Below are 19360 nucleotides of genomic sequence, written 5' to 3'. Positions count from 1 at the left end.
GCGCCTTCACTTGTTAGCATGTTAAACACTTGGCCACATGCTTAGCTACATTCACCTTCATGCCATTCTACCAGTAATGCTATCGTAAGTTCTGGTACATCTTCGTACTACCCAGGTGAATACTGTAATTGCTACGGTGAGCTTCTGACAAAATCTCTTCCTTAAGTTCTGCATCATAGGGCACACATAGCCGTCCACGAAACTTCAAAATCCCATCTTCGGACACCTGGAAGTCCGGTTTCCTTTTGATGACATCCATTTCCAGAATCTTCTGAATCTCCGGGTCCGTTGATTGTAAAGCCTTAATCTTAGTCTGGATTTCCGGTTCAATCCTCAATGCGGCAAGCAGACTTGAGACATGACTCACTTCAAACTTAAACTCTGAATCTCGAACTCCTTCCAACAGGGTCCATTCCTTGACCATCATATAGGCGATGCTCAATTTCCGACTTAGTGCATCCGCTACTTTATTAGCCTTTTCGAGGTGATACAGAATATCGCAGTCATAGTCCTTAAGGAGTTCCATCCAATAGCGCTGTCTCATGTTCAATTCCTTTTGGGAAAACAAGTACCTTAAACTTTGATGATCTATATAAATCTGAAACTTCTTCCCACATAAGTAATGCCTCCAAATTTTAAGGGCGAAGATAATCGCGACCAATTTCAAGTCGTGCGTCGGATAATTCAGCTCATGCGGTGTCAATTGTCGCGATGCGTATGCCACCACTCTTCCGTGTTGCATTAACACGCATCCTAGTCCCTTTAGCAACGTATCACTGTAGATCTCATATCCTTTGGGACCTGACAGAATCGTCAACACTGGCGCAGTCGTCAACCTCTGCTTTAGCTCTTGGAAACTTCTTTCACACTTATCCGTCCATTCGAATCTCATTTCCTTCTTTAATAACCGTGTCAACGATGTTGCTAATGCCGAAAATCTTTCCACGAAATGTCTGTAATAACCTGCCAAACCCAAGAAGCTCCGAACCTCAATTACCGTTGTCGATCTCGGCCAATTCGTGACGGCCTCAATCTTTGTCAGGTCCACTGCAATTCCTTCCCCGAATATCACATGTCCTAAGAATGCCACTCGATGGAGCTAGAATTCGCACTTACTAAACTTAGCATAAAGTGTATGTTCCCTTAAAGTCTGTTAAACCTTCTCCAAATGTAACTCATGCTCGGTGGAACTCTTTGAGTATACCAAGATATCATCTATGAACACGATTACGAATTGATCCAGAAATTCCTTGAATACTCGATTAATTAAATCTATAAAGGCAGCATGGGCGTTAGTCAGTCCGAACGGCATTACTATAAACTCATAGTGCCCATACCTCGTCCTAAATGTCGTTTTTGGTATATCCTCCTTCTTAATCCTCAGGTGGTGGTAACCAATCCTCAAGTCGATCTTAGGAAACATCGATGCTCCTTACAACTGATCAAACAGGTCGTTTATCCTTGGTAGTAGGTACTTATTCTTAATGGTCACCTGATTTAACTGTCAGTAATCAATGCACAACCTCAATGATCCATTCTTCTCCCTCACGAATAAAACTGGTGCTCCCCATGGAGACGCACTCGGACGAATAAAGCCCTTATCCAACAATTTCTGCATCTGAACTTTCAATTCCTTCAATTCTGACAGCAATATCCTATAGGGTGCTTTCGAGATCGGTTTCGTATCGGGGGCCAACTCAACCACAAACTCCATTTCTCTATCAGGTGGCAATCACGGCAATTCTCGAATAAAGACATCGGGAAAATTGCACACCATGACCATGTCTTCTAGCGTCGGTTCTCCAGCCGTCGAATCAACTACAGTCACCAGAAACCCTTGGCACCCCTCGTCCAACAGCTTAGTTACCTCGAGCGACGAAATCCAAAGGATCGAGGTTCCTCTTCGGTTTCCCACGAACTCAAATCTAGGATGTCCAACCGGATTAAATTGGATCACCCTGTTACTATAGTCCATTACAACTTTCAGTTTAACTAGCCAATCCATACCAACTATCACATCAAAGTCATACATAGCTAAAACCGTCAAATCTATCATTTCTTCCCTATCACCAATCACTATTTTGCAATCAGGGCAACCCAACTAAATCAGCACTTTATCATTCAACAGAGTAGTAACATACAGCATAACTTCAAGCGGTTTCGGCTCAATTCCAGACAATTTAATGAACTGCTCAGATATAAATGAATGCGATGTCCCCGAATCAAACAAAGCATATGCAGCATGATCACAGAGAGAGACCGTACATGTGACCACGCCAAACGCATCCTCAGCTTCCCTTCTCGCCATCGTATATACTCGTCCTTGGGCCGGCGGCCTATTCTGATTAGCCGGCTGGATAGTTCCGAATTAATTTCCACTCCGGGGCGGCGGTGGCAGTGTAGGCGACCTAGCCTGTCTATTGTTGAGGCAGTTCCTAATTTGATGGCCCATTCCGCCACATTTAAAACATGTTTCGCCCCTATTTGGGCAGGGTCTATTTCCATGTCTCCCTCCGCACAACCGACATGGGGCATTCTGATAGCGGTTCGGCTTCCCGATATTCTTCCTGACGGGAAGGACAAAGCGACTATTTCCCGTCATGGGTCTCGTCCCAAAGCGACGGTTGTCCCAAGCCGGGGCGTACCGTGATCCAGAGGCGGCAGCCCGATCCATCATATCACGCTCAATTGCCTGAGCCCGGTCGTAAATCTCATTGTAATTCCTCAAATTCAGCAATATCATTTGACTGCGGAGGTCCAGCTTCAGCCTATCTCGAAACCTCCGAGATTTGTCCAATGGGTCCTCTACCATTCTTGGGGCAAACTTAGACAGCCTTACAAACTCAGCTTCATATTGGTCCACCGACATCTGGCCTTGGCGGAGTCCCATGAATTCTGCTAGCTTTCGTTCTCGGGCGCTTTCCGAGAAATACTTGCCGTTAAGGTTTTAGTAAAAATGGCCTAAGTCTGAGCAATACCAGCAGGAAACACTTGACCTCTGGTGGCCTTCCACCAATCGCTTGCATTTTCTTGAAGTTGGTAGACTACTAGGGTTACTTTCTCTTCTTTAGTGCACCCTAGTACTTCAAAGGCTTTTTCTAATTCTTCCACCCATCGTGGTGTAGCCTCAGTATCACCTCTCCCATCGAACTTCGGAAGCTTCAACTTCAAAAATTGCTCGACCAGCTTAGACATCAGTCTGTTTGCGTTTGTTTGGCCCTGACCTACATTCCCATTATTCCCATTGTCCCCATTGTCTCCATTAGCCCCATTGGCTGCGGCAACAGCGGCCTCAGCGACAGCAACCACAGTAGCATTTCTATCTTGAGTCTGTCTGCCCATTAAAATTCCAACTTCTTGTAGTTCCCTCAGAATTCCATCCACCCGGGGATCCTCTACAACTCTAGCTTATAGGGCCACACGACATCAACCTCGACCTCTTCCTCAGCTGCTCATTCTCACGGGGTTCTCACACTCGCCTACCTGCTATAATTCCACTCACGAATTAGAGACTTAGGCCAACTCTACAACTCTAAAGCCCTAGGCAATGAATTACAACAACAATTCACAAAGTAGGCAATCAATCACAAACATCACTCAATCACAACCAATAGGGTTCGTGCACTTACCTCAAGTTCTGTCGCACATGCACTTCACATGTTATTGCATAACATCACTCAGCAATCACAATCAAACAGTCTGGGGGTACGCATGGCACACAAGTCTCCCTAACTAATTACCCCAAAGTCATCGCTCCTTATCACTCCAGGCTTCGACTAACTTGGATCGAGCTGACCTTGCTCTGATACCAAATCAACAGGGATGTCACGCCCCGAACCTCCAACGAGCACGCGACGCCCCTCGACGGTCGTATCAAATGCGACGTCCCAGGACCCGTCGTCGACCCAAACGAAATACCCAACGACATACGCAAGCGGAAGCGAAATTCAATCAACCCAGATGCTAAACAATGATGAAGGGATAGCACTAGTACAAATCAATAACACTTGTACAAATCAATAAACGCATATCATTAGCCGGACAATTACTTACAACATTCGACCATACAATCAGACACTAGGCTCCTAGAGTTAGAATCCACCAATATCATCAAAAAGGGACAGGTGGTCGGGTAGACTAGCCTAGCTATACAAAAAGGCCTCCACCAAAAGAGAATTTTCAACCTAGCACCCATCACCCCTACGGTGCCCAGTCCGAGTCAAACCCTGGGGACTCAGATTCCGTGTCAGTCTCGATCTCGATCTGCTCTTCCTCAGGATCCGACTCCATGGGCTCCTCCTCGGGCTCGGACTCCATGAGCTCCTCCTCGGGCTCGGACTCGGACTCCATGGGTTCTTCCTCGGGCTCAGACTCCTCAGGTTCCAGTACAGGTTCAGGTGCTAACAGTACTGGCTCAAGGCTAGGGTCCTCAGGATCAATGACCTCGCCATCCGGAGCATACTTATTTGCAGGCTCTCGGTCCATGGCATCCTCACCACCATGTTGTTGTCCTTCGAAACCACGAATCAGGCCAATAGTCTCTAAGCCCTCGCGATAGAACCAAGCCAAATAGGTGTGACGCTGCAACTAGTCTAAGCCCTCGTCTACCCAAACTATACTATAATGCCTAATGTAGGTCTTATCTACACCCACGGGGTACTCGATCTCCACATGTACCGTGTGGATGGGGACCCCAAAACGCCTCGGTACGGATCGCTCATGATCGGGGTCGAGGGTCTAAAATGGTTTGTATTACAACAATGAGAATAAATCTCAATAAGCAAACAACCTAAACCCCACATAGGCCAATGTGTACCCAGACGAGTCTCAACATGCAATCTAACAATCGACATATTAGGATTCACATAAACGTACTTACTTCACCTCGAATCATACGCCAACTCTGCATATCAGTCAAATCACTATAATGCAATAACACCCAATGTACACATCACAATCACTCGAGTACCATATACACGTACATTCACTCAATTTATCCAAGCACAATACACACGCGCATCCATCCAACTATCCACGACCTGCGTAAACACATCTCAGGTCCTTTCTCACAGCCCACCAATCCGACATTCAAACCGGCCACATACAAGCCATAATTCAACACGGACCGACCACGTTCAAGCATCAAATTTCACCCACAAATGCCGCAACAAATTAGCCATTGGACCCACCAAAATCAGCCACTAATTAAGCCCCAAAGTCATCCCAATTCATCCAACATTTCAACCCCACTCAGCCCAAAGTTTAGTAAATCAATTCAATCATAATAGCCCCTAATTCACCCGGTTTAGCCTCTAAACAAGTCCAATAATACACATAGTCCTATGTAAGGATTAGGAAGTCACTTACCTTAGTTCAAGCCCAAGGAAAACCGGCAAGGGGCGGCCAAATGGCTGGTCAGGGCAGCGGCGGACTCGGCCCATGCATATGCACAGTATCCGGCTGGCCGGTCAAGCTCTCGGCACGGCCCTCGGCCACAGTCGGGACGCTCGGCCACGGCAAGGGCGAGCAGCTGAGTGACGGGCACGGCGGAGACGGGCAGCGGCTCGGCACAGGGCAAGGACGTTCGGCCAAGGCAAGGACAGCGGCCGACTGAGATGGGCAAGCGACTGGGACGGCTCGGCAAGGACTCAGCTAAGGGCCGAGAATAGGGGAGGGGCAGCATGGCGGTGGCCATAACGGCACCGGCGGTAGCAGGGGTGAGCAACGTCAGCACGACGGCTGGACGGTAATGGCGATGGGTGTGGCGGCCAGGGGGGGTGAATGGATGGGTTCACGGTGGGACGGCGGCGGCGAGCTGGAACATGGGCGACAGAGCAAGGGGGAGACGGAGGCGGTCGGGAGTGAGTCAAGAATGGCGAGCGGCGGCGGTCGCCGCGGCGGCGCCGGGAGTGAGCTGCCCGACGGCGCGGCGGTCGCCGGCCGAGCGTGGGCGCGGCGGTCGCCGGCGGCAGCAGCGCGGTCGCCGGCGGGCAGCAGCGGGCAGCGCGGCGACTAGACGGGCGGCGCGCGGTAGCTGGACGGCGAGCAAGAGGCGCGCACCGGAGGGGAAAGGGGGAGCTCGGCCACAACAAGGGAGAGGCTAGCAGCGACGATGGCAGCTGGCGAACGACCGGCGAGAGGCGGCTCCAACGGACGACCGACGAGCGGCGGCCCAGGTTGCTGCTGAACGGCAGCACACGGCGGCTAGGGCGAACAGCGGGGGGCGAGCGTCCGATAGAGCGGAGGAGAGAGCAATCGGGGCCGAAGGGAGAGAGAGAGGGAGGGAACGTGATGGGAGGGGGCGTGAGCAGGAAAAGAGGAGGGGGAGGGGACGTGACTGGGGGGGGGGAGAAGAGAGAGACACACACACAGACAAAAGTCAAACCTAGCACTCAAGTGCAATCCAATAGCCCACAAACGATCTTGGTGAACAAGTTTGATCCAACGGCCACCAAAATTCCCAAATTCGAAATTAAGAAAAAGGCTAAAAGACACTAAATAAAATAAACTAAGAGCAAGGTATACTGGTAAAAATCCGCATCCAGTCCAAATTTCACTTTCCGATAAATCTGGGCAATAACGATGCTGGCCACATTTATTTTGACGTCGTCTAATTAAATTTGTCACGAAACTCCGATAAATTCGACACCTAAGTTCGGACTCTAAATAACGGCCAGATTCGATCGAATGCGATTTTGGCGAATCTCAAATTTAAAAATAACCCAAGAGTGATCAGTTCCGGGTGAAATTTAACTATAAGCGCATTGACGAAATACATGTTTTATAAATCCAAAAAATGGGTCGAAATTCGGAATATCGCAGATCTTGTGTTGCCAGGTTATGTATTGGGGAAAAGTTTGGATTTGAAGTTGATGATGATCGATTTGAGGTGGATTTGAGAGGGAGGACATGTGCTTATAGGCAACGGGATATATCACGGGATATATCACATGTGCTTATATTCGATTCACGATACTTATCTCAATCAAACAGCTATGATTACTTTGCTTAAACTACCATAGTACCATAAAAGGATGTAAGAAGAACCAATGTGTTTTATCGCAAATAATTTATGATCCTCTTGGGGAGCGATTCTAATTTCTCATATGCACCCATTTTGCGTGAGCCAAATGCATATGCAAAATGACCATCAACAGAAGTTCACTTGATCCTGATTCCCGGAATGACACAAAATGGGTAGGTAGCAAATGCTTAGGGGTGAGAGACAACTTCCTTATGCCACTTCTCATTCCCTCTTTGTGTTGTGGTATCTAGCCAAATGGCAGCTGCTTTCTCTAGTTGCAGAAGATTTGGCATAGGACTTGCCCTGGAGATATTCCAAATTATCATAAAATTTAAATTGCTAAGTATCATTTGGTTAATTTTATTCACAAAATCAAAATGAGATCGTGCAAAGGTTCCCTGTTGGCGTTCAAACAAGCGAATTACTGTTTATCAATCTCATTTTTTTCTTCCAAAAATGCCCCTTAATATTTTGATACATCATGGTAGTCTAAGTCCTCAAATATGTTTAGCACTTCCTAAGTTCATTTTTGGTTGTAATCCAAGTTCATTTTTGGTTGAACCGCAGGAATTCCGTTTTGGTTGTAATCCAAGTTGAACACTAATGTAGAATCTCAGCTGCTTGTACTTTTTTTGTTGTAATCGAAAACAAAGAGTACAAGAATTTCGGTTTTAATCCAGGTTCCCTTTTGGTTGAACTGGAAGAGTTCCCTTTTGGTTGTAATCCAAGTTCAGTTTAATCTCCTGCTGCAAATATTGCGAAACTTGTCATTTACTTATATTAGTGTAACATGTATAGATATTGTCAAGTAAATTAGTGACATCCACCCACACAGGCACTTAATGGTACATAAAATTGATAAACTTGGATCTGCTAATACAATGGAATACAATTCAAGTTATATTTGCTAATACAATTGAGCAGAGTTGGTCTTACAATCCAACTCCAACAGCAGCATTGCACCCATCAATCCTATCAATACAACTATGCATCTATAATAGAGCTTTTCCTTTGCTTCCAGTTGAGATGCTTCCACTTTCACTTGTATCTTGTTCTGTCACTTCCATTTCTTTTCAGTACTGACAAAAAGTGCGAAGGAAATGAGAAGCTGCAGAGCGAGAGACCTGCTTTAGCATCTTTTGTATGTAGGAGACTAAAGTCAAGAGACCCTTCAATTTTCCCTACAAAAATAAGGCAACCGCTTTAACAGTCTACATGTCAGTTTTCCTTGAGCAAACCCGCTTAAGACCCAACGCGACTCCATTATCAAAGGTGGACAGCAAAACTTCGGTTTACCACAATCTCTTTTAACTCTTTTTTTGACCATTTCTCCCATCAAGTTTATTGGACAAACCGAGGTATGAAAAACACCACAAGCACTCCAGAAACTCTGTTTACGCAAATTCAAAGAATTACCGAGCTAGAATCGAGCTTCTTCGAGCAAGTCCCGAATCGAGCAAGTCTCGCATCGAGCAAATACGGCTTCAACAATAAGCCGACCAGCGAATGAAGCTTAGGACAGACAGGGAGGGAACATCGACCACTAGAGAACACGGAGGAACCAATCGAGAGAGCAAATGAGATTTTCCAAAGAGAGATACCGTGAATAAACCCTGGAATTTGAGGCAAATAAACTCTTCAATTCAATGAAAGAGAGAGGGGGACAAAGAGGAGAGACACAAAGCACGCTATTTGTGGCTTAAATGGCCATCAAAACGGCGTCGTTTTGGCTATACAAAAACCACTTCTACACCACATCATCATCATTTTGCCTCCATCGCCCACATAGGATTTTTAACGGCAGAACTGTAACAGAAAGTAAACATGTCATAAGGATATAAGTTTGAGATTTTTAGTATCATAAAAAAAATTAAAATAAATGTGTTAATTTGCATAGTTTGGTGTTTTTCGTCATTTTTGTACCCTTTCTTTTCTCATTTATGATAAATTGACAAAAGCCAAATTTAACATCTGCTTTGTTTTAGTCGCCTAACCATCATTAGCACCGTGTGACAACCCCAGATTTGGCTGCTGCCATTGATTCCTCTCTCTCTCTCTCTCTCTCTCTCTCTCTCTCTCTCTCTCTCTACGAGGAGATGGACTCATGTCACTAAAATGTGTTCTTATTATTGTCGTAGAAGCTGGAAGGGTCGTGTGTTGTTTGAGCAGTGACGAGTTCCTTCTTTTCGTCCAATCTCATGTAACACCTGACAAAACATGTGAATGAGGTCCTTGAAAGATGGTTTAGCCTACCAGAAAGTGCGAAGGAAATGAGAAGCTGCAGAGCGATGGGCCTGCTTTAGCATCATTATCTTTTTATATGCAGGAGATTAAAGTCAAGAGACTCTTCAATTTTCCCTACAAAGATAAGGCAACTGCTTTAACAATATATCATGTTCTAAAGTAGAATGAACTCGACCTGTCAGTTTTTCTTGAGCAAACGCGCTTAAGACCCAACGCGACTCCATTATCAAAGGTGGACAACAACACTTCGGTTTACCACAATCTCTTTTAACTCTTTTTTTTACCATTTCTCCCATCAAGTTTATTGGACAAACCGAGGTATGAAAAACTCCACAAGCACTCCAGAAACTCTGTTTACGCAAATTCAAAGAATTACCGAGCTAGAATCGAGCTTCTTTGAGCAAGTCCCGAATCGAGCAAGTCTCACATCGAGCAAATACAGCTTCAACAATGAGCCAACCAACGAATGAAGCTTAGGACAAACGAGGAGGGAACATCGACCACTAGAGAACACGGAGGAACCAATCGAAAGAGCAAATGAAATTTTCCAAAGAGAGATACCATAACCAAACCCTAGAATTTGGGGCAAATAAACTCTTCAATTCAACAAAAGAGAGAGAGGGACAAAGAGGAGAGACACAAAGCAACGCTGTGTGTGGCTTAAATGGCCATCAAAACGGCGTCGTTTTGGCTATAGGAAAACCACGTCACGCCACATCATTATCGTTTTACCTCCATCGTCCACATAAGATTTTTAATGACAGAACTGTAACGGAGGGTGGGCATATCATAAGGGTATAAGTTAAGGTTTGTAGTGTTACAAAAAAAATTAGAATAAATGTGTCATAATTTATATAGTTTGGGATTTTTCGTCACTTTTTTCACTTTCTTTACTCATTTATGATAAATTGACAAAAGCCAAATTTAACATCTGCTTTATTTTAGTCGCCTAACCATCATTAACACCGTGTGACAGCCCAGATTTGGCTGCTGCCATTGATCTCTCTCTCTCTCTCTCTCTCTCTCTCTCTCTCTCTCTCTACCAGGAGATGGACTCATGTCACTAAAATGTGTTCTTATTATTGTCGTAGAAGCTGGAAGGGTCGTGTGTTGTTTGAGCAGTGACGAGTTCCTTCTTTTCGTCCAATCTCATGTAACACCTGACAAAACATGTGAATGAGGACCTTGAAAGATGGTTTAGCCTACCAGGCGAGAGCAGTCAAGTCCGGCTTTGTCCCCAGCACTTTCTTGTTCAACCAGCTTATCCGCCTCTACTCCCAGAATGGCCTCTTGCGATATGCCCACAAGCTGTTCGACGAAATGCCTCAGCGGAATGTGTACTCTTGGAATGCCCTGATCTCGGCTTACGTAAAAGCTCGGAACTTGACCCGAGCGAGAGCATTGTTTGACTCCGCCACCGACAGGGACTTGGTGACTTGTAATTCGATACTGGCCGGCTACGTGACCGTCGAAGGACATGAGGATGATGCGCTCGGATGGTTTGGCAAGATGCAGTCGATGCGTGATCGTCTTAAGTTCGACGAGTTTACTTTGACAGCGATGCTTAACTTGGTGGCGAAGTTACGTGTGGGGTGTTATGGGACGCAGTTGCATGCTTATTTGGTGAGTACGGGGAATGATACGGATGGGTATGTCATGAGCTCCTTAATTGACATGTACTCTAAATGTGGGAGTTTCAGAGAAGCGTACAGGGTGTTCTGTGAATCAAAAGTGGAGGTTGATTTGGTTTCCAAGAATGCGATGATGGCAGCTTGTTGTAGGGAAGCTAAGATGGAAATGGCTTTGGATCTCTTCCAGAGATTGCCCAAGTTAAATGATACAGTGTCTTGGAATACTTTGATTTCCGGCTATGCACAGAATGGTTTTGAGGAGGAATCCTTGAATTTATTTATAAAAATGAGGGACGGTGGATTTAGGTGGAATGAGCACACATTCGCTAGTGTTCTGAATGCTTGCTCCAGCATGCGGAATTCAAAGCTTGGAAAGGAGATTCATGCTTGGGTTTTGAGAGATGGGTTGATATCAAATCTGTTTGTTAAGAGTGCCATAGTGGATGTTTACTGCAAGTGTGGAAATATGAAATATGCGGACTCAGTTTATGCGACAATTGAGTGTGAGAACTCCTTTTCGATAACTTCTATGATCGTGGGTCATTCATCTCAAGGTAACATGTCTGAAGCACGGAGACTTTTTGATTCTCTGACCGAAAAGAATTCTATCGTGTGGACAGCTTTGTTTACTGGTTACGTCAAAGCACAGCAATGTGAAGCTGTATTTGAACTGGTGAATGAATATAGAGGGAATGCAAACATTTCTTTTGATGCACCCATAATCATCTGCTTGCTAGGTGCCTGTGCATTGCAAGCGGCACTGGATTCTGGAAAACAAATTCATGCTTACTCACTGAGAACCGGAATGGAAATGGAGGAGAAGCTAATTAGTGCCACGATCGACATGTATTTTAAGTCTGGCAGTACTGGATATGCAGGAAAGATATTTCAAAAACTCACGGAAAGAGACTTGATTCTCTACAATATCATGATTTCCGGTTATGCAAATCATGGGCATGAAGATCAAGCTATGAAGCTGTATAAAGAAATGTTAAAAAGAGGATTGAAACCTGATGAGGTCACGTTTATTGCGCTTCTATCTGCTTGCCGTCATAGTGGGTTAGTAGAGATGGGGGAAAAGTATTTCAAGTCCATGGTAGAAGATTACGAAATAGTGCCTGAAATGGATCACTATGCCTGTATGATTGATCTGTATGGAAGGGCAAATCAACTAGAAAAAGCAATGGATCTCATGAAAAAAATTCCCAGGAATTCGGATGCTGTGATTTTAGGGGCTTTTTTGAATGCCTGTAAGATAAATAGGAACCTCAGCCTTGCAAGAGAAGCAGCAGAGCAACTGTTGCTTATTGAGGAAGATAATGGATCTCGGTATGTGCAGCTGGCAAATGCATATGCAGCAGAGCAAAATTGGGGGGAGATGCGCATGGTAAGAGAGAAAATGAGAGGGAAGGAAACCAAGAAGCTTGCTGGCTGCAGTTGGGTGTATCTTGAAAATGGAATTCATGCATTTACCTCTGGTGATACATCACATTCAAAAGCAGAGGCTATATATTCAATCTTGGAATTCCTATCTGCAGATTTACGTGCGCTATCCAATTCAAGTGTTGGAAAGATTACAAGTTTAACATCAACATAAGGGGACAGATGAATTCAAATGCTTGGGACAGGAAGGTCTACGGCTGCTTTCAAGAGCATAGATATTTAGAAGAGGATGAGGTACGGAACCGTGGACTGAAAATTTAATTTGATTTAGACTTTGCCCCCTCCTGTGTCATGATGGTATTGATATATCTCTTTACAAGATATTAGGTGTTCATTGTTCAAATAAAAACACAGCAACGAATTCAACTGTAGAATGGTGGGGGCTATTGCCCTCATCTCCATATTATTAAAACTAGCCGGTAGCCCGTGCATTGCACAGGTTTCTATAGCTCCACTGTGCATTAAATTTTTGTTAGGATGAGCATGTACTAAGAAAGTGGCATATATACATTAGATAGATTATTTCTGAAGGGGAGATGAGTGGGTGGACATAACTTTATAATCCTTGAATGTTATAAGAAAGCAAAAAATAAAAATAATACCATTAGAAAAGGTTCTCATGATATTATAAGAGTAAGTACATGCAAAAGAAAATACGTGGTGAAATTCCACTTTGCCGTGTTGACATGAATATCTGTTGGGAACGAAATGCATGAACTGCTTTTCAATTTACATCCGTACAACATTGAATATGAAAGAAAATTGTAGAAACATATTAAAAGGACAATGATAGGCTTGTAGGTTTGCTTGTCAGCCGCGAACATTCTTGCCGACAATACTCACTCTTGACACTATATCAAAAATCATGTTTTAATGCTCAATGGTAAAACATATATAATTTGAAGAAGGAAATGCACTCATCGGTGTACCACACTCTGGACGGTGGAGATAAAGAACAACTGTGATGGAAAAGAAGAACCACCGGATGAAGCTTTAGTGGCAAAGCTTGGTCATGCCAAAACCTTCAGGCTAACGGAGGTTTTGCTCGATTAGTGGAATTTTATTCTAATTTTATTCTAAAGTAGGATGGGCTGAAGATAACTGCTAGAGGATGAAGACGTATATATAGTTCCAGGATGTGGCTGGGGTAAAAGCCAATGCAACTTTATTTAAATGTCTTCTAACTATTCGTATTCTCTTCATCAATTATGCTTGTCATGTCTAATGCATAAACACCCACATTCAAGTTTTGCAAACACTCTTTCCTTATTTTGTAACTCTCAAACTCTCCATATTAGTCATTGATCCGCCATATACCATGCCTCGCTATCTCTCTCACAAATAGTATTAGTCTCTCTAAAAATCTGATGTGGTATCAAAGGAGAGTTTCTGAAAAAGCTGATGTCGAACTACCACAAGATTAGTTTGCTCGAGAATTGCATATATAGTTCAAGTTGTGAAAAGATTTTTATCAGTCACCTTTGGTTATGCCATTTGTTCAAATAAATAAATTTAGACAATTTATTATCAGTAGTTGGATTTGCCACTCTGAAAAAAGACAAACATTTACATTCACTCTGTACTAGAAAAACTTCTTAGACGCCATAAAAGAGGACTATTAGAATCTGTAAAATGTTATTGAGAAAAAATATTTGGTAGTAGAAATGTGATGGGAAACTTGCTCGTTGCTACTTCTATGGACAATTCTTATGTTTTGTTATTTTCCGACTGCTAGATTGTAGCACCTTCTTCAGAACCATCGGACAGGTTAACTTGCCGAAATCTGAGCTCGTCATGTTGCCGGTGATGATCTCATAAAGCAAGAGGCTCAATTTGCTGAAAATGGAAGAACCAGGAAAGAAGACCCTTTTCTGGAAGAAGACTGATAGCCTGCAGCTGGGACTTTCGTGGACTGTCCACTGTTTGCTAAGTAAGCCACCATTATCTCCAAGGACTTCCTGCAAACATGATGGCAAAGAAACTCGAGAAGTCGCTGTCTAAGACAAGCTTGTAAATGAATAAATGTATGAAAGTGCAACATCTTGAGGGCGAATAATGTGTACAATGGTCTTATAGTGGCTATCTGGATATGCTTATGTAGAATGCAGGTATGAATTGCCAGACAATGTCATGGTCATATCAAGCTGTCTCATTCTGGACGTATTTCATTCACAGTTTCAGCATGACAGTCTTTATGGCATCAGGAGAATAAGGCAGTTTTATCTGGTGTCCATGGTGAATTCCCCCTAAGGTGCCGCCTGAGCAAGTGCAAATTTGTTGAATTCATCTGAGTCATTACTCTTTGGAGCTTCTGGTGATCAGGGATGAGAACAAATATGCACCATGATGGACATAGCAACACTCTCCAAACTCCGTGCTGATGGTGTACGTCTGTGAAATATTATCTTGGGCATATGAGAAGAGTCACTTGTACTTTTCATGGTATGTGTATTTTCTGAGCTCATTTCTTCAAACCAATTGATGTCATACATTCAGAGAAATAAATATCCTGCAGTAATCATCCACTTTGCGTCTAATTTTCTCCCACAATTTGAATTACTTGAGATGATATCATTCCTTTGGATGCAATACTCCTGTCATACTCATGAATTTTTTATCATCCAGAACCCTTTATGTATAATATGTAAATTCCTGATGCAGATTAATTTTTCAGTGCGAGGAAGTTCAAGAGAGTGACATGAATTCAACTTGCAAAGCCAAAACAACTCCATTGGTGTCATAAGAACACTCAGAAAGTATGCCCAACATGAATATATACTTAGTAGATTCAACAGTACTTGATTCCAAGAGCTGCCTCTCAGATTTGCAAATTTCAGTCAATGTTCAAAGTTTAGTAAAAGGAAGACAGGCCTATCCTGACATGATTATGACGAAGCTAATCACAATGTACTGAACTTTTGAGATCTCTCTCTCTCTCTCTCTCTTCATGGTCTAATACAAGTTGCGGTGGTTCAACTATTGCGATTTTCCAAGTCAAATTGGAGCTTGAAACTATTGACTCGAGTAGCGGTAGCATTATCAAATAGTTGTTAATTCATTCATTAGTCAGCGTATGGCCCATAAAAAGAAAAAAAAATAAGGGTTAATACTACAAAAAACCCCAAACTAGTACACATGTGGTAAATTTATCTCAAACTACTTTTTTGATCACCAAAAACCCCAAATTGGTACACCTGTGACAATTTTACTCTCCATTAATTTTAGTTAAATTTAACAGTCAAATTTCTGAGTTAGATGATACGTTACAATTGACGGGTATACTAGTTTGGGGTTTTACCCTCCGTTTATTACAGGTGTACCAGTTTGTGATTTTTCGTGATATTAATCCAATTTAATAGAAGGTAAATTTGCCACAAATGTATCAGTTTGAGGTTTTTAGTGGTCAAAAAATTACTTTATGGTAAGTTTGTCACAAGTGTACCAGTTTGAGGTTTTTTATGAGGGTTAATACCACCAAAAATCCCAAACTGATACACGTGTGACAATTTTACCCCGAACTTTTTTTTTTACCATCAAAAACCCCAAACTGGTACACATGTGACAATTTTACCCAGAACATACCCCAAAAAATTTCAAACTGGTACACTTGTGACAATTTTACCCTGAACATACCACAAAAAACCCCAAACTGGTACATATGTGATAATTTTACCCTGAACTAAAATTTTAATTTTATTTTTTTGAATTTTTATTAATTTTTTTGTTTTTTCTTTTCTTTTCTTTTTCTTCATCTTCAACCTTTGGCCGGTCGCCGGACCGGCGACCGGCCAGAGGCGGAAGCCGGCGAGGTCGGCCCTGCCGGTTGCTGGCGAGGGCCGCCCTAGCCGGCGTCGGGCGAGGGCGACCCTCGCCTAAGTCAGGCGAGGGCGACCCTCGCCTGCGACGGGCGAGGGTTACCCTCGCCGACGTCAAGCTAGGCCAACCCTCACCTGGGCGGGCGAGGATAGCCCTCGCTCGACACCGACGAGAGCGGCCCTCGCCGGATCTGGCGAGGTCTGCCCTCGCCGGCGTCGGGCGAGGGCTGTCCTCACCCACCCAGGCGAGGTCGGCCCTCGCCCACCCAGGCGAAGGCGACCCTCGCCCGGCCGCCGGCAAGGGCGGCCGTCGCTGAGTCGGGCGAGGATCGACCTCGCTGGGCGGGCGAGGGCGCCCTCGCGCGGCAGCGCGGCGAGGGCCGACCTCGCTGGGCGGGCGAGGACAGCCCTGCCCGTGCCGGCGAGGGCCGCCCTCGCTGGGCGATCGAGGACGGCCCTCGCCCGACACCGGCGAGGGCCGCCTCGCCCGGATCCGGTGAGGCGACCACTCGCTTGAGTCGGGTGAGGGCAGCCCTCGCCAGCGGCCGGCGGGGCCGACCTCGCCGGCTTCCGCCTCTGGCCGGTCGCCGGACCGGCGATCGGCCAGAAGTTGAAGTTGAAGAAAAAAAAAAAGAAAAGAAAAGAAAAGAAAAAATAAAAAAATTCGAAAAAATAAAAAATATTATTAAAAAATTGTTAGTTCGGGGTAAAATTGTCACAGGTGTACCAGTTTGAGATTTTTCGTGGTCAAAAAAATAGTTTAGGGTAAATTTGTCACGGGTTTACCAGTTTGGAGTAAAATTGTCACAGGTGTTCTAGTTTGGGATTTTTGGTGGTAAAAAAAAAAGTTTGGGATAAAATAGTCACAGGTATACCAGTTTGGGGTTTTTGGTGGTCAAAAAAAAGTTCGGGGTAAAATTGTCACACATGTACCAGTTTAGGATTTTTGGTGGTATTAACCCTTTTTGTGATCAAAAAATTAGTTTAAGATAAATTTGTCATAAATATATCAATTTGGGATTTTTCGTGGTATTAACCCTACTAAAAAATAAAGGAATACTAGACATTAAGCATCAGTCAACCTTGGCGCTCCCCGCTAAATTGTCCAATGCAAGGTCAAACAAACCAGCGAACTAATGAGAGAGCATTGTCTAGCTTTGTCAGGTGATTATAGACTCTCACATATCATAACTGAGAAAATAGTTCGATGATGGTACTATTCAATATGACTTTACAAGTTAGTTGCTTGAGTTTTGAGTAACACCAATTTTTTGATCAATAGAGGTGGTTTTAACCGACGAATTGACTCTTGACAAGTGTTCCGTTTATGCGGACAGAGTAAGTGTAGGACTCAACGGGAAGACCCACTAAAACATGATTTCAAGGCCCGATCTATCCGGTTGAAAGCACTTGTCAAGAAGCCATTTTAGGACACCTCATTAGAAGAGAGAACGGTACGATCATTATTTGAAAAAAGGACTAGATATGCATCCCTAAGAGCAGTGTGAACACCACTTGTCGAAACATCTCATTCACTTGTTATGCGAAGGCCTTAATATGTTAAGCATCACTCGACAATTCATCAAAAGGGTAACCTATAAATAGTGATTCAAGTCCATAGGTATCAGCCTGGCCATTTTTATCTCCTTAATTTCTTCAAAAGTCTCTCTCTCTCTCAAATAATCACAAACTTAAGCATCTAAAGGTAAATCCGGATATAAAACCTGAATGCCTTGACCCGATTTTTTGTGCTGTAGGAAAATTTCCTGGTGAGAACTCCAACCAAGTTCACTGTTCCCATTTTGAGTTTTAACATTGACAATCAAGTTAGAGTCGAGCTCGAGGTGAATGAAATGTTCTATCGAGTCGAGTTTGAATTTAAAAATCCTAAACTCAATCCACTTAAAGTTGAGCATTCATCCATTATCCAATCAAGTCGAATGGAGGCAAATTGGAGTAGTAGACCCATGTCAACTCTAATCTCGAGTCAACTACATCCTTAAATAACAATCGTCCGCTAATTGCCAGTGTTCACATAGTTGGATCACACCAACCAATTCAACCGGCTGTCATTCGAAACCTCGGTCTGGATCATGTGTGCTGATGGACACAAAAATTGACGGAGTTAATCGGTTCTTTTGTCTAACTTCTTACCCGGGATGAAATCGCTCATAATTTAAATCAGCCAATGTGACTATTCAGACCAGTTGAACAGGTTGCAATGGCTATTCACATGCATACATTCCAATTTAATATTTCAAACAGAGACAGTCCCAAAAGCCGGTCAAGTCAAACATGAACAGTAATAGGGACGTGGACCCAGAAAGAGATTCACATGAACATCAAAATCTTCTCTTTTTTTAACACTTTATACGCATTGCTGTCCCATCTGCAGCTTCTTTCCATCTTTTCCTTTCTTTATTCATTCTTTTACCCTCTCTCTCTCTCGCTTCCGTCCTTGTCAAGATTTAAGAACGAACCGATAACAAACGAGGACGTACGACGATCATTCTGATCCGTGAAATAATCATTTGTGTCTCCAGTTTGAAGAAACTCATGTTTTTGTTGTTAAAGGGTTTGATTTATTAAAAAAAACACAAATCTAATTAAATTTAGGATTAATATTACGAAAAACTATAAATTTATATAAATTTATCTCAAATTAATTTTTTGACCATAAAAAACTCTAAAATGGTACATTTGTGATAAATTTACCTTTCGTTAGTTTACGTTAAATCGGATTAATATCACGAAAAATCACAAACTGGTACATATATGACAAATAGATGATAAAACTCCAAATCGATACACCTGTCAACCGTTACGTGTCATCCAACTCAGCAATTTAACGGAAACTAACGGACGATAAATTTATCACAAATATACTAATTTGGAATTTTTTGTGGTAAAAAAATTAGTTTGAGGTGAATTTGTTACAGGTGTATCAGTTTAGAGTTTTTCGTAATGTTAACCCTTTATTAAATATCATTTATATTATTTTATCGGAATGCTTGTGTGGGGGATGCATTTGTTCATTCTTTTTGGTTAAATTTATTTTTCCACTTATTTTTGTTGGATCACATTGGTTTGGCTATACGCTAAACCGAAAAGCTCCTTTTGAATTTGTCACTACAATTAAAAATAATACTCAACTTAAAAATTTGTGAAAATCCTCGAGTCGATTCCGAATTATTTTTTTTACA

General features: G+C 43.2%; 1 protein-coding gene across 3 annotated transcripts; it reads left to right on the top strand.

Annotated features, from left to right (window-relative positions):
* Nucleotides 1–10230: 10230 nt before the first annotated feature.
* Nucleotides 10231–15341, top strand: LOC115662923 (putative pentatricopeptide repeat-containing protein At3g18840). 3 transcript variants are annotated; one of them, XM_056305072.1, is made up of 4 exons: nt 10231–12576; nt 14078–14450; nt 14547–14784; nt 15004–15341. In XM_056305072.1, the coding sequence occupies exon 1, from the start codon at nt 10445–10447 to the stop codon at nt 12494–12496; it is 2052 nt and encodes a 683-aa protein (XP_056161047.1). In that variant the 5' UTR covers nt 10231–10444; the 3' UTR covers nt 12497–12576; nt 14078–14450; nt 14547–14784; nt 15004–15341. The 3 variants fall into 3 exon arrangements, with proteins under 3 accessions (XP_056161047.1, XP_056161046.1, XP_030440872.1); XM_056305071.1 differs by having other exon boundaries at nt 14078–14784; nt 15017–15341; XM_030585012.2 differs by having other exon boundaries at nt 14078–14784.
* The last annotated feature ends 4019 nt before the right edge of the window (nt 15342–19360 follow it).

The sequence above is a fragment of the Syzygium oleosum genome, unplaced genomic scaffold (genome assembly GCF_021117445.2).
Source record: "Syzygium oleosum isolate NSW1041296 unplaced genomic scaffold, Sole_v2.1 Sole_v2.34, whole genome shotgun sequence".
Taxonomy (NCBI): Eukaryota; Viridiplantae; Streptophyta; class Magnoliopsida; order Myrtales; family Myrtaceae; genus Syzygium; species Syzygium oleosum.
Note: the sequence above shows the minus strand (reverse complement) of the source record. Positions and strands in the feature narration are given on the sequence as shown.